Raw genomic sequence first — 15,715 nt, 5'->3', positions numbered from 1 at the left:
TCTGCACGGGTCACCTTGAAGAAATGAAAACAGAAGAAGAATCCCATTTCTGGGCAATAATTCCTGCAAACAGAACCTGAATGAACTTGTTTCATGTTAACAGTTGGCCAGCTTCCATTGACAACAGTGGTTGTTGCCAGATACAACAGATAATGAAAACTGGTGAGAAAAAGTGTGTAGTTCAAACATGAAATATGATGCAAAATGAAAACACTCAAAAACAAGGACATAGAGATATGAACCAACTAAATGTTCCTTCGCTACTGGATATGAATTAACACTGGGAATACTGTTCCCATCATTTCCTCCACACAAAATGCAAAAGTTCAATTAAAACCATTAGGAAACGAAATCTTTCTTCATTTTACCCTAAACCAGCTGTGCACCAAGGGAGAAGCATCTGACGTTGTTTAATTAAGCTGTTGTACTGCAACATATGAATAAAATATGTTGAACAAGTGAAGCTACTCATCAAAGGAAGAAAAAAAAAGAAAGTGCAAAGCGTACCAGACTCAACTGCTCTTGAAATTAAAGAGCAGAACATTGCAGCTCTCTTCTTCTTTCTGTCTGTCTTTGGCTCTTGGTGTTTGTGGTACCAGCAACTTACATGACATTATCGTCTTCCTGCTTTTCTCCCTATTAGAAAATAAAATTAGTTTAGGTGCCTGCAAACCCAATTAGGCTACAGGCTGAGATAGAAGGTATCTGATGTGTCACCGTATGTGTAAAAAGGTTGAGGCTGAGCCATTGATTTAGAAAGGCCTGATTAGATGTAGTTGCGAAAGTGAGTTTTATGTTTCAGTAGCTGGCATTAAAACAAATGGGATGTAAGGGGAAAAAAAAAAAAAAAAAAAGGCTTTGTTTATTTAAGCATTGCAGTGTATTGTGTGGCATTGTGTGATCTGCCTGTCTATGTTTTTTTTTGTCTATAAATGAGGACAGACAGGTTACACAAAGACACAGCTTTGGATTCCACACGTATCTGTCAGTCCCATCTGTTAAGTTGTCGTCAGGCTGTTTTCTGTAGATAACAACCGCACAGAATTGGTTTGCTTCCAATTTTGTAGACATTAAAGCTTCATAAATTTCAAATGAGAGTCGCGGCAGTAAAAAAAGACTCTTTCAACTATAAATCACCCAACCCAAGCTGAAATACACCGGCCTCTCCAGAGAGAGCTTTCCCGCCCTCCCCATGATGTGATAGCTGCTTTTCAAACTCCACTGGATAAATTACAGTGAGAGTAGGGTCAGCGGCAGATACTTCACTTTGTCAGCCCCATGGTATAAAACATACGCCACAATAAATCAGGATTTTGCTTATCTAAATCTGAGGTACGTAGTCCAAGTGAGTGCGGTTTCCTGAGAGCTGTTTAGAATTGATTAAAAAATAAATTGAAAACAAGTATCTCGAGGGATGTGTCTGCTGGCGGGGGGATGTACATCCAAAAATCTAACTTTAAAGCCTGTTCTCAAGTAAAGAAACACTTACTGAGATGTCAAAGTAAAAGTATTTCGCTCTTTAGTTTTTTATTGTGAAATTGCCATATTCAACTTTTTGGGGGTCCTGTACGGTCAAATATACACTCGTAGGACAGGGGCTTGAAAAATGTTGACATTATCAATGTATACAATGGACAAATGTCTTTAATTTGATGGCGAATGTCTTTTATTTGTTTTCAGGTTTTTCAAAAATACCGAAAAATGGAAAATTCTTTGTTTATATAAATATCATTGTCTTGTGATTCAGTCTAAATAAAACTGCCTAAGTTACATTCTTGATCTTGATACAACATGATCTATTCTGTTAAGGATGGAGTTTGTTTTAAAAAAAAATAAACATAAAATAAAAAAGGTGGCCAGCATCAAATAATTTCAACATCCCAGCATTTTAATGATACCTTCTTACACCTCATAGTGTCCTGTCTTAGCTGCCTCTGGGGGCTCTTTTCTCTCTTGGTTCTCAAGGCAATTTTCTATACCATCTGTGACGTCTGTGGTCATAGTATGGCTTCAAATATGATGCGACTTTACAAGAGATAAGGGACTTAGATAGCTTTCACTGTTGCATCACTAATCTCTCTTCCATAAGTTCTTCTGCCATAGTGCTTTCATTTTCTTTATATCATCCTATACTGCCTTGTGACAAGCACGTCATCAATTTCATGGTTATGTTATTCAAAACTCTGCTGAAAGATGTGCAATCCTACCTGCCGCAGTGTTATTGTTGGTGAAAGCCTGTTAATTCTCAGCATGAATCTTTTTCAACTTGTCCCAGGGCCATGGGTCATTTGTGTGACACCACTGGTATAGGTATTTGTGTAGGTGGAGATGCACGCAATGTTATTTTCGATGAATGGTTTCATTGTATTCTGGCGGGGTGAACATGCACATCGAGGAACATTGTCTCTTACATTTCTTATGACGCCACAAGGCTTAAATGCGGGTGGGTGGTTCCAAGCTGTCATTTAAAACGACAACCTTCAGGCAAAAGAGGCATAACAAGTTCACAGAGCCACACACTGGTTTGTGACAAAACATAACTCTTCACATGTGACACAGCAGACATTCATTTAGCAGCTAAGAGGAAAAGAAAAGAAAAAGCAAGCTCAGTCCAATTTAAACTCGCTCTTTTCACTTTCAATAATTTGATTCAGCTCACCGCCGACACCTCCAACAGAGACGGTCTCTGGTGAATCCAGTGGAAACCCTGAGTACATGCAGGTCAATACAGCTCCCGAATCCATGCATTTCATTTCAGTTTAATAAGGTGTCATAGTGGTAAATGAGTGCACTAGAAACTGGGCAGTTCTTCTTTGACTCAGGAGGGAATGACTGATAATGAATTATGTCGTCCTATCACATATGCATTTATCGGAGGAAGAATTCACTAGTGGCGGTGAAAAATACTAGTGTCAGTTCTGTCATATTTGTTTTAACCAGGTTATTAGAGAAATAATACCTTCATAAAGTCTGACAGGTTTAATCAAATGAATGCCCATATATGTCATTATAACAGCAGCTCTTTTGCACTCTCATTTCCATCCTCTCCACCAGGAGCGCGCACACACACGCACACACACACACACACACACACACACACACACACACACACACACACACACACACACACACACACACACACACACACACACACACACACACACACACACACGCACTCACACACACAAGAGGCTGACTAGCAGAGTGGTTCAACCAGGAGAGTCGATATGTTTTGTCGTTATGGTCCACTTCACCTGATTCTGACCCCCATGTGTTGTGGCTCCCTCCTGGATTTTTTTTCCATATCACAGTCACATTTTTCAAGTTTTTATTCTTGATTAATAAATCACATACATTTCCAAGTCTTGTTGCATTTTAATCATACTTCCTGTTAAGTAATTGCAGGTAAAGTCGGACAATAAAAAAACTGAGATTTGAATTCAAATAGTGTTGAATACTGGACATCTTACACTAAGCTGCCTAATTAAAGCTCATAGGAGCAAAAAAAAAAAAATTACATCTGCATCTAATTTCTCCATTTACAGTAGTTAGACACACAAGGTGCATTGCGTCACCTCATCTGTGGAATTTTCACTTTCATAGTAAAGAAACTCACTTCACCACAAAACCAGACTCCACCTATTCCTTTTTTTGTGTAACAACTTACAAGAAAAAAGGCATGCCAGCTAAAAACCTCCATTCTATTGGAAACATCCCTCCCTCCTGTTTTCTTGAAAAAAATCACACTATGCTGGTATCAAAACTCCAGACTGTGTTGTCTTTTTCGAGTTCTTTGACTATTTCCCACTTTTCACAGCGTTGTGCTATCTGTAGAGCTGTGGATCCGGATGAGTCCTGCAGTTTCCTGTCGGCTCCATTCAGCAGCAGAGCCTGCACGATTGGTATGCAGCCATGCTGAGCAGCCAAGTGCAAAGGGGTGGCCTTGGCTGAGGTCATGGCATTGACCTCTGCATGATATGTTATTAATTGGAGGACGCTTGGGAAACTGACAGCGGTACATGCCAAATGCAGCGGGGTCCATCCCTTGGTATCCTCCGTGAGGTTTGGGTCTGCTTGGCCTGCCAGCAGCTTCACCACCACCTCTGGGTTACTGTGGTGGCAGGCGACGTGTAACGGTGTCCATCCATTCTCGCCTTTCGCATTCACAGAACCACCGTGACTCTTCAGCTGGACCACCGCTGCTTCGTGTCCCTTCAGAGCAGCCAAGTGCATGGGGGTCCAGCCTTGGAGTGTCCTGGGGTCCGGGTTGGCCCTGTTAGCCAGCAGCTGCCTGCCTATACCCACATGGCCACTGTGAGCAGCCAGGTGGAGTGGAGTGTATCCTCTGCTGTCTGCACAGTCAGTGTTAGCCCCACTCTTAAGCAGCTCCCTAACGACTCGGTAATGGCCTCGTTCAGCTGATAGATGAAGTGCAGTGGAGAGAGACTTGCTGGTAGCATTGGGATCTGATCCCTGGGATAGCAGTAGCTTGACAATGTCCATGTGCCCATAGGTAGAGGCTAAGTGTAGCGGTGTCCTCCCTTGAGCCTCCTTCTGCTTGATCACAGTGCTCCCGGTCTGCCGCAAAAGCAGCAGGCGAACCACTGTCTCATGGCCATTCTGGCTGGCCAAGTGGAGGGGCGTCCAACCGGCATTTTCTTGGGCATCTGCTGCAGCTCCTCTGTCCAACAGAAGGCGGACAGCTTTGTCGTCCCCACTCTGAGCAGCAAAATGGAGCGGCGTCCAGTTGTCGCCATCTCCTTGGGTGGCAGCTGCCCCGTGATCCAGCAATAAAGAGGCAGTGTCATGAAACCTGGTGAAAACACATTTGTAATGAACAATATGACAATCAAAAGTGAAAAGACAAAAACAATGTGAAGTCATACAAGTAGCAAAGTCCATATCTTACTTTTGTTTTGCATATAGTCATGAAGATTAGAATTAACAAATCATCTTTGTTTTAAGATCATTCAGACGTTTAGACACACACACTAAGTTCAGTATGAGGTCGGGAGAGGCTTCATCAAATCCCACCGAAATCAAAAACTCTGTGTTTTCTTTTGGTTACTTCCTGGGTCAGTTTTTTGGTTTTGGCATTTCTGAGTGTGTAATTTAACACGGCTCACACTGAAAATACAGACCAACTCACAATCACACAAGGGCACTTTAGAAACACAAAATCACCTAAAACGTATGTATTTGGATTGTGGGGGGAAACCGATGCAGCCACAAAAGTAAAATCAAATGTTCCCCATGCCACAACCCCCCAATTCTAGGATCAAGCAGGCTGTGAAGCGAGAGTGCAAACCATCACCCCTCCATCATGCATCCCCATGACATCCAGCTCAATGACATTGAGCTAATAACTGTATTCCAAAGCACTTTCTTCTATTTAATACTGTAATTTAAAAGTAGAGCAGAAATACATTCTGTCGACCTTAGACCTGCAGGTATTACAAGTAAAGCAAAGATAAACTTTTTTCTAAATCAGATATAAAATAAATGGATAAAATATAATGACACTGACCTGTGCAGAATGGCGATTATAAGTGGAGTGTAACCTCTGGCAGTGGCACAGTTGACTTCAGCTCCCAGACTCAGGACGTGCTTTACGGTCTCTAAATCGCCGCTCTCTACGGTGAAGTGAAGGATGCTCCTTTGGCCCGAAAACTGCTTGGATACATGCTCTTTTTTCAAAGACTGCTTGAAACTACCAAAGTCCTTTTTGGTGAGCATAGAAAGAAGGCCATCCTTGCCATATTGCTCATCTGTGAAAAGAAAGCAAAGAACCCTAAAATGAATAAATAGAACATTTCTATTATAGTGTGTGCGCTGGAACTTCTGTTGTTTTAACTTTTGTTCTATTAAAGTACTACCATAAAAGAAAGCATTATAATAAAATTAATAGTACTTAACCTAAGTATTAAAAGCACAAATCAATACTTTGGAGACATTGAATTCCAAAAACAGCGCTAAAGTTCATCATATTCTGTCTCGTATTGATCATTGATTCTAATATCAAAATGATAAAAAGACTCTAAACAGCACTTTCTAAATGTCAGCCCTTGAACTGTGTCGAACATGTTTTTGCTCTACCCTGGACTTTACCTGAAGATGAGCTGGGCTTCTCAGTCAGACTGATCTAGAATTGAAGAGAAAGAAAACACAGCATTGCTTATTTATTTATTTATTTCCATACCTTATTAGTCACCTTGAGGAAATTCCTTTTTTCTGCATTGACCCCTCGTGTTTCTCAGATGTGGAGGTGTGGCCACATTACGGTGCTCTAGGAAGCTGATGGGGGTCAGGAACCCACAGTGATTGCCCGTCAGCTGTGGGATTCTAACCTGCAAACTCTCAATCCCATGTCGGCTTCTCTAACCTCAAAGGTCACCACTGCCCTTTATCACAAGAGGTGAAGCAGTACGTATATTTATCAAAGCATGTGTGCATTTGCTTTCACAGACTCAATGGATTGCACAACATCCTTTGGGCTCGTCTTTTAAGTCATCATAGTTTCTTTCATTCAACTTTATTAATTAGATATAATTTATTACTCTTATGCAATAATATGAAATCATTCCCAAGATCATTTCTGGGACAATCAACAGTTAAACGTTAATTGGGGAAAATATAAAGGTGAAATAAAATACATAACTATAATGGAAAGAGAATCTACAGCAATCACAGAGACCAAAAATCATTTAAAGTTTGAGCCACGACATCAGAGTTTTCAAGCTTACATAAACCGAGCTGTGTCACAAGTTTTCAAGGAAGCATTAAGAAATGTGCATATTAATAACACAGTCAGGATTTCATCTCAGGAGCTGTTGAGTCATCCGGACCATTCTTTTTTCTTTTTTCTTTTTTTTTTTTTACAGACGGAACACAGGTCTGTTTTCGAGACTCCATTAATGTTGAAACAGACATTAATAATGCTGCCGAAGCAAGCATATCAAACCGGTAGATAAAGAAAATGTTTAAATACTTTTATTGAAGGAATGATGAAAATTGCATCCAATTCAGTTTTGTCAGGATGGAGATTTTCCTTTCGTTTGGCCGTGTCTTGAAGTCAAATGAAACTCTCCTTCCTATAAATAATGCTGATTTCTGGACTGAGAAGTTGTTGTTTTTTTTCCTCAAATTGAACAATGTGCAGGTCTCGGTCTCGGTTGTATCTGTGACCTGTTGTGTCCAAAGATTAAAGTACACTCTTCTTCGCTTCCCTCATGCACCCAGTGCACCCACTCCCTGATATTGCCTTCCATGTCCTCTTGCTCCCGCAGCTTTTCCTGCCATTTCCAAACCTAATATCTCTGCCATGACACCAGGACATGAGCCACAGTCTCTTTACCTTACACACTCTCACAGTGACCAGCAGGGTGCCTCCCTGGAGTGACAAAATGTGGTGTTTGAATTTCTATTGATGATGACTTGTTCTCTTCTAAAAACCCCACGGCTCCCTCCTGTCCCTACTCTATTTTCAGTTTCATGCAAATATCTTTTCTTTGTATGCAAATCCCAGAGTACCTGCCATTGCTTTATTGTCTTATCTAAGTGATTTTTATATGACAATATATGTTTTTTTTCTTTCTGGCTGCCTCCTTTCTAAATGAGCTTGGTACCACACAGGGGTTAGATTTTCCCCTCTGTTGATTGCTCGTACAATGGCGTGAAGTATTTCATACAGTATGTCTTGACTATCCTTCATGTCATAATGGTGATGATGAGTGAATGCAAATGAGAATTTTGTCTAATCTTGTCTCATTCAAACTCTACAAACCTCGCAGAGTTGTTTCATTCTTTGTTTCTTTTTCTTTGTTTCTTTCTTTTAGCCTCTCGTTCCTCTGATCATTCCTAATTAGCTACACCTGAAGGACATTATCCCCCTCTCTCGGGGTACATCAGGTGTGTTTCTCTCTGTGTATCTGTTTTTGTGGTTGTTCATTGTGTTGCAACTTTTAAAAGAAAATAGATTAAAAAATAATCCTCTGTGATTTAATGCTGTACGTGAGCGTTTGTCACTTTCTTGGATTTTAGTTCGGTAAACACTTTTGTTGTGTTTCTGTTTGTTAGCAGTGATTCATTGCCTATTTCCTCATGAGCTTCATCCACATCTACCCCGTACATACCCAATTCAAAAGCCTGTGCTGTTGTTCATTCAAGTAAATAAGCTCTACTCGGCCATACTACTTTCACATTGTTTGCCTACATAATAATCACTTCCTGATTCCATTCTTTACTAATGTGCAATGAAATTAACGATCTTGTCCATCTCAAAGAAAACAGATGCACTTGCACATGTGTAAACATGTTCGGATATCTGGTTCTGACGCCAGCATGTGTATAAACAAATCACTAAAGTTGTAGCAACTCAGTGAAAAAGTTTATTAACAAAAACTAAACCAAAAAAAAAGGTCCAGTGTATCTACTGGGACTGAGTGTAACTTTTGAGTAGAGAAAGTACACATGAATGTTGAATGAAGATTTCAGAAAGGTCAGAGCAGCCAGAATTTCTGCCTTTTTGTAGCATCTGTGTATTACATTCCTTATTAAATGCTGATATCACAGTTCAGGTAAAACAGTCAGGATTCACTAACCTAAACATGCATATAAACTGGTTTGGCATCTGCTCAATAAAAAACTTTAGTGGGTCTAAATGTGTGGAAGGGAAGTTTATAAATTCAGTGATAATAAAACACATTTTCTGGGGATTACATGTGGGTGGAAATGCATGATCATGTTGTCCTGAGGAAATTCTTAACCCCTCCTGACTGGCAGCTTTTTGAGTTCTCAGCTCAGTTGGTAAAAGAAATGTTGGCTTTTCTTTAAATAGCACATTTTACCACTTCAGTAGTGTCAAGGCACTTTGCTGTACATCCATTAATTCACACACACAAAATAGTTGCTGCAATCCCACACTGATAGTTACAGCTGCCATACATGCTTGCACACCAATGGGAGCAGTTTGAGTGACTTGGCCAAGACATTTTGTCATATTGATGGGACAAATAGAGGGACCAAACTACAGACTTTGTGATTAGACGGCAACCTGCTGGAACAATTCAGTCACAAAATGTTAGATGATGATTAAATATGACAGAAGAGTTGATTGACCATTTGAATTCATCAAATTGGAAACCCTGGCTATCTGCTTTAAGAGCCGTGGTTAATTTATTTTACCTTTATTTTACCAATACATGACATATTGTGTTGAAATGTGGGGTAATACATATAAAACAAACCTAGATCCAATAATCAAACTGCAAAAAAGAGCTATTAGGATAATAAATGAAGTTGGATATCGTGATTCCACAAATCAGCTGTTTATAAGATCACATACAATACAATTTTTGGACATTGTATATTCAAAAACACTAGAAATTATGTTTAGAGTGGTAAATAAGACAATTCCAGGTTGTATTCAAAAATTGTTTAAACTAAGGCAGGGGATTTATAACCTAAGGGGTTTGCTAATGTTTGACACTCACAAATTAAGAACTAATATCAGGTACAGATGTGTGTCAGTTTTGGGTGTAAAATTATGGAATGGACTTAATGATGAAATAAAGATGTGTAATTCTATGTATGTTTTCAAGAAGACTTTAAAGTCTAAAATTATCAAAGGTTACAATGAAATTTGATTGAATTTGATTTTTCAGTAGTAATGGAGTGTTAGTGATGTTTTTTTGTGAATTATTCAGTTAATCCTATGATGTTACAGGATAGGCACAAATAAGCCTTGAGGCTTCAGCCTATTCCTTTTTCGGTTGCTGTCTGTTTATTTTGTAAAAACATGATTTTGTTTTTATTTTTAATTTTTAACCGAAATAAAGCATTCATTCATTCAAACCCATTGAGACAGAGATCTCAGCGTCTCTCTGGCCAGCGGCATGGCCTTTACACGGAATATGAGCTTTTTCCATCAGATTGATTGATGTTATTGAGTTTTCTTCAGAGTGTGTGCGTTATAATGATCTATACATGCAAGTCAGTGATGTTTCTGACCTCCAAGACAAATTTCCCTGAGAGGACAGAGACGTGTATCTTGTCTTATTGAGGTGAGCCCTAATATTTCCCAATTTCACCATGAATATATATATTTTTTTTTTTTCCTTTTAGGTTAATGTTGTGTCACTTATTCAATGAGTCGCAAAAAAAAAAAAAAAAAACACATTAAGACTTTCTGGATAATTAATCCTCATATCCCCCCTGATGATTCATTTTGTCGGAAAATTACATTTTTGTTTGTAGCTAATTTTAGTGAGCATGCTCGGAACCACACATTCTGACAATCAGTCTGTTAGCACCGACAGTGAGCATACTACATATGAGTATTAGGGCTACCCATGACAAAAAGAAATAACAGGAAGTCGATTGTTTTTTTTCATCATGCACTTCAAGAGAAAAGTCGAAATACAATGTCGAGGAAAAAAGTGGCAACGTCTCCTCTGGTCCATCCCCAATCGGAGGCACAGATTGTTTGCTTCTGAACATCTGATTTTACTAAGGATTTCCTTGTTATCTAATAATCCATTATACATAGCATCCACAGTCACATAAGCCTTGCAAAAATCAATGTCATGTATGTATTCATAGTTGTCCAAGTGGGGGGTTCTTCGCTGTCACGTGTCAGGCCAGGGCTCAATTACTGGTCAATGTAACAGCTCTTTTCAAAAACTCATTCAGAAATGTTTAGTTCATTTATTTAATTCATTTGAATTTTGTTTATTCTTCTCCTCCTTTTTGTCCCCCAGTGGCTGCTCGGCCTTTCCAGTGAAGGCTTAAGCACTCCTCTGTAAAAAGTCAGTGAGGAGAGCGACAGAGATTACTGCACAATGCAGTCTTTTCAAAGTCCTAATAATGATAACTACGATGCCTTTGTGTGCCTAAAGACAAAGAATTTCTCCGTCATCAAAGCAGATTCTTTTGATAAAGAATATAGCAGATAAAGCAGAAGTACAGCTTCACCAGTTCATCAAACAACCTGCAAGGCATTTTGTAGAAGCAGTCACACTCACCGGCTATTTCAGCTTCTTTTTTTTTTTTTTTTTGAAGTGCATGATGAAAAAGAAATACACCTCCTATCATTTCCTTTTTCTCATGACTGGCCCAAATACGCTTCCATAGCATACTAATGTTGTATGTAAGAAACTTTGAAGTGATCCAACACGTCCTCTCAAAGCCACAATCTTCATTGCATCAGGTTTTTTTGCCACAGTCTTGCCTATAAATGCTATAAATCTGTCATGCATTTAAAGCTGTGATTGGAACAATATATTCTACGGCAACATACAAGCAAGCAGAACTAACTTTATGTTCTGGGAAGCTCAGCCGGAGGTGATCTGATTTCTGTCCCACGTCACCATTGTGAAACTTCATTGGTCCTGCGATCTTCATGATTTCAGTCAGGGCCTCGGTTCTCCTCACCATGTCTGCAAACAAAACAGCCGTCAAGGTGTGCATGTGCATGTGCCCACTTAAACCAATATATTCCCACACATGCACCTCTAAACTCCAATGGGATCTGCTCATAATTACGTTGCAGAGAATGAATGGCCATGCATGAATTAGCGATAAATTCTTCTGTAGCTACGGTATTATTAGCCATGACTTTTCTGAACAGTGCAGATTGAAGTAGCTGCTGTTTATGAATAAACATGACACTGGTTTGTATTCATTAACATGACTTCTTAAGCTATGAGTGCTTGTTTAAACAAAGGTGACCCAGTTCCTCTGGAGTAAATTTCATTTGAACGTGTGTGCTTCGCTTGAGCTTTATATGCACTTCAGTGTGTTTTCTATGGGCATGTAATTAACTGGGTTAATAATTATAAATCGAAAGAAGACAAACAAAAATGGTGTCCTTATTGTGTTATCTGGCCTTAGAGAAACTTTATCAAAATTAATGTGAAAAACATTATCCTGACCAAAACACTGACATGTCAACATGTTACTGAAGCATCTGCTTTTCAATCATGTGGCACATTTCAAATTTCCAGATGTAAAACACAAAAAAACACCCACTTTGTATTCACATTCTCATTGACAGAGAATAATATCATCAGTGATTTACTTTGCTGTCAGTTTACAATGAAAAATGTATTTTAATGTGACACTAAAATGATTAAATCGACCAAAAACAAATCAAACAAATTATACATCTGATTCTTTGAGCATAGTAGAGTTACTGAATAAGCTCGAATTCTGAGCCAGACAGGCTGTACTTGTTGCAAATGAAATCTTTGTGGCGTCATCCTAGTATTCCAGATCACTGGGAAGCCTAATTATTTTATTTTAAAATAATGTTTTACGCACATGAAAAATGTCTGGTAACTTGGTAACAAGCTTCAAGCTTCAGAGCAAAGAATCCAAATTAGAGGCTTTTTTAGTTTCTCATTTTCTTTTTGTAAACACGTACGCAAGCAAAAACACACAACTGTCATCATAATCCACCCGCACCACCGACCAACACCACCTAATGTCTCCGAAGGCTGAACTGCTACTGTAGATCATAAAGTTCTGCACTATTTGCCATTGTTTTGCAAGTCACTTTTTGCTTTGTTAGATGCCTGTTCTTTTGTTCTTTATATATATATATATATATATATATATATATATATATATATATATATCTGGTATTTCATTTGACTTTTTTAATTCTATTAACCAGGGTCAGAGGAAACGCCATTTCATTTTTCCTGTTGGCTGTTCAGCTATTTTCCTTACAAGTTTTTAATCTAAAAAGATACCCATGCATGTTTTACAACAGATTTCTATAAAAGCTCGAGTATTGTCAAAGGAGAAAAGCTTGTACTTCCTGGTAAACAAGGGATTTCTCTTGGGAAACGCGTTTTTCACAGATCAAATATACAGTATAACCGATTAAGAATATATGTCAAACAAAAATGTCCAGAGACTATTTGATTTCAGTGACTTAATAACATGCAAGGTTTTTTTTTTTTTTACATTTTAAAAATGCTTTCAGTTCTGAAAATATTTGTTGAACACCACATGTATTTTTTCTCAAAGCTGAGCCTGAAAAAGTCTAAATAAAAAAGTTTTTTTTCTCTTTTCTTTACAGTACCTGAGAACGGAGGCCTCTTCCTGGGATCCTGATGCCAGCACTGTTTCATGGTGGTTATCATCTGCTCACACTCACTCGGCCTCTGGTCAGGTATCATCTTCTCACAGGGTCGTTTCCCTTCGGACACCTGTAAGAGCACCGTGGTCAAGCTGCACCCTGCATGCACAGAACGCATGAACACATGAGCATGCTGCAGGGCAGAGACATCGTGCTTCCACACTTCTCTCTCAACTTGAAAATCACCGTGGTGCAGACAACAGGAAAGCAACGGGTTCTCTTAATGTGAATCCTCAATTAATTTTAGGAATTACAACCCATATCACCCAAGTAGGTGTGTGTTCCAAAACAAAAAACATTTTTCTTCCCCTATTAAAGCTGTTTTATGAAGAAATAAACAGCCACTGTCAACCAGTAGACTTTGGACATGTAAACATTCTCAAATGCAACAATATGATGCATCGGGAAGAAAAAACAAATATACACTTCATTTATTTTTTAGGTCTAGTAAGACAAAATGACCTCTTTATTGGTTGTTCCCCTGTTGGCAGCCGTCATTTGTCTTAACAGTTACAGCCTGCCTCCAGCACAACCTCCACAGTGGAAAGGGTTAATTCATCATGTTGAATGTTACATGACTCCTCGCTGAGGTTGCACCTATAAATCTATTTGATATGAAGATGTGATGGATTTCAGATGAATTAATTCTTACCTACGTAAGGTTTCTGCTGCGCTAAAGTCTCCCATATCACAATTCCAAAGCTGTAGATCAAAGCAGAAGAAGACACTTCAGCACTAATAGTCTCAACTTTGCATATAATACTCATTCCTGTGAAGTTTGTGGCCGTTTCAAACTCACATGAAAGGCATTAGAAAATAGGTTGGTGTCCACAGAAAAGCGCAATACTTTGCAACATGAAATAAAAGGCAGATTGTCCGTAAGGGCAAGAAGGAGTGAGTGAGAGCTGAGTAAAATACATAGAATCCTTCCCGGTGACTGGTGAAAGATTAAAAATACATACAGTGGAGAGCAAGGTTACACCGTGTGAACTGTGGCTTGTGGCTTGTGCAGTGAATCAGAAAAAAAGCAGGGATCCTGATAGTGCAATTGCAAAAATGCCCTTGGCAAGTCACCTGTAAACATCAAAGCTAGTTCCTGGAGGACTGGAGCACTGAGTGAAGGTCTCCGGCGGGATGTAACTTATGTTCCCTCTTGCTGTCAGATGCTCAGTGAATGTCTCGCTCCCACCCTGCTCCCAGTGGATTAACCCAAAATCTGAGATCTGAGTGGAAAAACAAGAATGTTGGAACAACACACAATTATCACACAGTGCTCGGCAGAAAACATAAAATGTCAAGAGACTGTTGCCTGCGCGTCGAGTCTCACCGACCTTGACATGGAGATGATCGTCGAGTAGGATATTGGACGTCTTGAGGTTAAGATGGAGCATCGGAGGCTTCATGCTGTGAAGGAAATTCATGCCCATAGAGATCTCATGAATCATCTGAAACTTCTTTGGCCACATCAAAGTGTGGCTGGCGAGGAGAGTGTTCAGGGATTCATTACTCATGTACTCCATCACCACAGCGGTTGCCTCACTGCACAGTCCGTAGATGGATATGATGTACTTGAATTTCAGTTTGGCGATGTTGAACACCTCATTTTTTATCCTACTGTGATAGGAGAAACAACAGTTCAGCTTTGGGGCATCACAAGGATTTCCAACCTGTAAACATAGTGTCTGCCTGCCAGTTGTTTGAAATGTGTACAGGGACGTGTTTCATAAGATAGGCTGAGGGTAAAACTATGAATGATGTTGTCAAAACACACGTTACCATTTGAATAAATATTTTGAACGAACTAACAGGAGGAGATATATCCTTTTCATTGCCTATGGTTACTGACAGTAACTGAAAATATTGTTATATAATGTGAAAACCTTGGGAAGCCCAGCGTTCAACCACAAATTCCAATGAATGAAACCATGTGCAGGCTCACCCTCCCACACTTTAGTCACGTTATATCTGTCTGCAATTTGTAATAAGAATTAAAATCCCACCTGTAAAAGTTGTTGTCAAAGCTTTTCAGGACACATTTCTCCCGCCAGAGCTTGAGCTTGACCTGGTACACTTGACTAAATCTACATTCTGCCACCTTAATCCAGTCAGCCTCAAAGTCGTCCTTCCTGAATTCCCCGAACTGCCCAGAGGATCCGTCAAGGCAGTTCATGTGTACAAAGCTTGTCTCTTTCTCACACACACACACACACACACACACAAGTCTTCCAAACACCTTCCCTCTCTAATCCTACATATAAACAGGGTTTATCTTCGAGATCAGCACCGATCGGCAGAGCCACATGAGCTCTTGAATCACGCTGAGAAAAAGAAAGTAGTAGAACATCAACATGAATTAAACTCAGTGACAGCTGAATGAAAAGTATGCTGAGCCACACACCAAGTCTCACTCTGTGGGAGGAGCCGAGGTGAAAAACTTGTTTGCACTCAATGTTGCAGAGCCAGTTTGTACCTGCCGAGGCTGCTGGCCTAAGTTTCGGTCTCATTCGGGTCAAATACCTGAATGAAGGTGTATATTTTATTCCCAGTGCTGGCATGGTTCATATTATGTAG

The 15,715-nt window shown here is 39.5% G+C and overlaps 1 protein-coding gene across 2 annotated transcripts; it reads right to left on the bottom strand.

Moving 5' to 3' along the window:
* Positions 1-3,306: 3,306 nt before the first annotated feature.
* Positions 3,307-15,555, bottom strand: ankk1 (ankyrin repeat and kinase domain containing 1). 2 transcript variants are annotated; one of them, XM_080459846.1, is made up of 10 exons: positions 15,145-15,515; positions 14,652-14,758; positions 14,476-14,548; positions 14,219-14,367; positions 13,797-13,846; positions 13,088-13,243; positions 11,314-11,435; positions 6,109-6,142; positions 5,528-5,768; positions 3,313-4,813 (listed from the first exon to the last, which is right to left on the bottom strand). In XM_080459846.1, exons 3-10 carry the CDS (start codon positions 14,545-14,547, stop codon positions 3,742-3,744), a joined length of 1,896 nt encoding a protein of 631 aa, XP_080315972.1. In that variant the 5' UTR covers position 14,548; positions 14,652-14,758; positions 15,145-15,515; the 3' UTR covers positions 3,313-3,741. The 2 variants fall into 2 exon arrangements, with proteins under 2 accessions (XP_080315971.1, XP_080315972.1); XM_080459845.1 differs by having other exon boundaries at positions 3,307-4,813; positions 14,476-14,758; positions 15,145-15,555.
* Between the last annotated feature and the right edge of the window lie 160 nt (positions 15,556-15,715).

The sequence above is a fragment of the Lipophrys pholis genome, assembly GCF_963383615.2.
Source record: "Lipophrys pholis genome assembly, chromosome: 3".
In the NCBI taxonomy this organism is placed as follows: domain Eukaryota; kingdom Metazoa; phylum Chordata; class Actinopteri; order Blenniiformes; family Blenniidae; genus Lipophrys; species Lipophrys pholis.
This window is presented reverse-complemented; position numbering and strand designations above follow the sequence as displayed.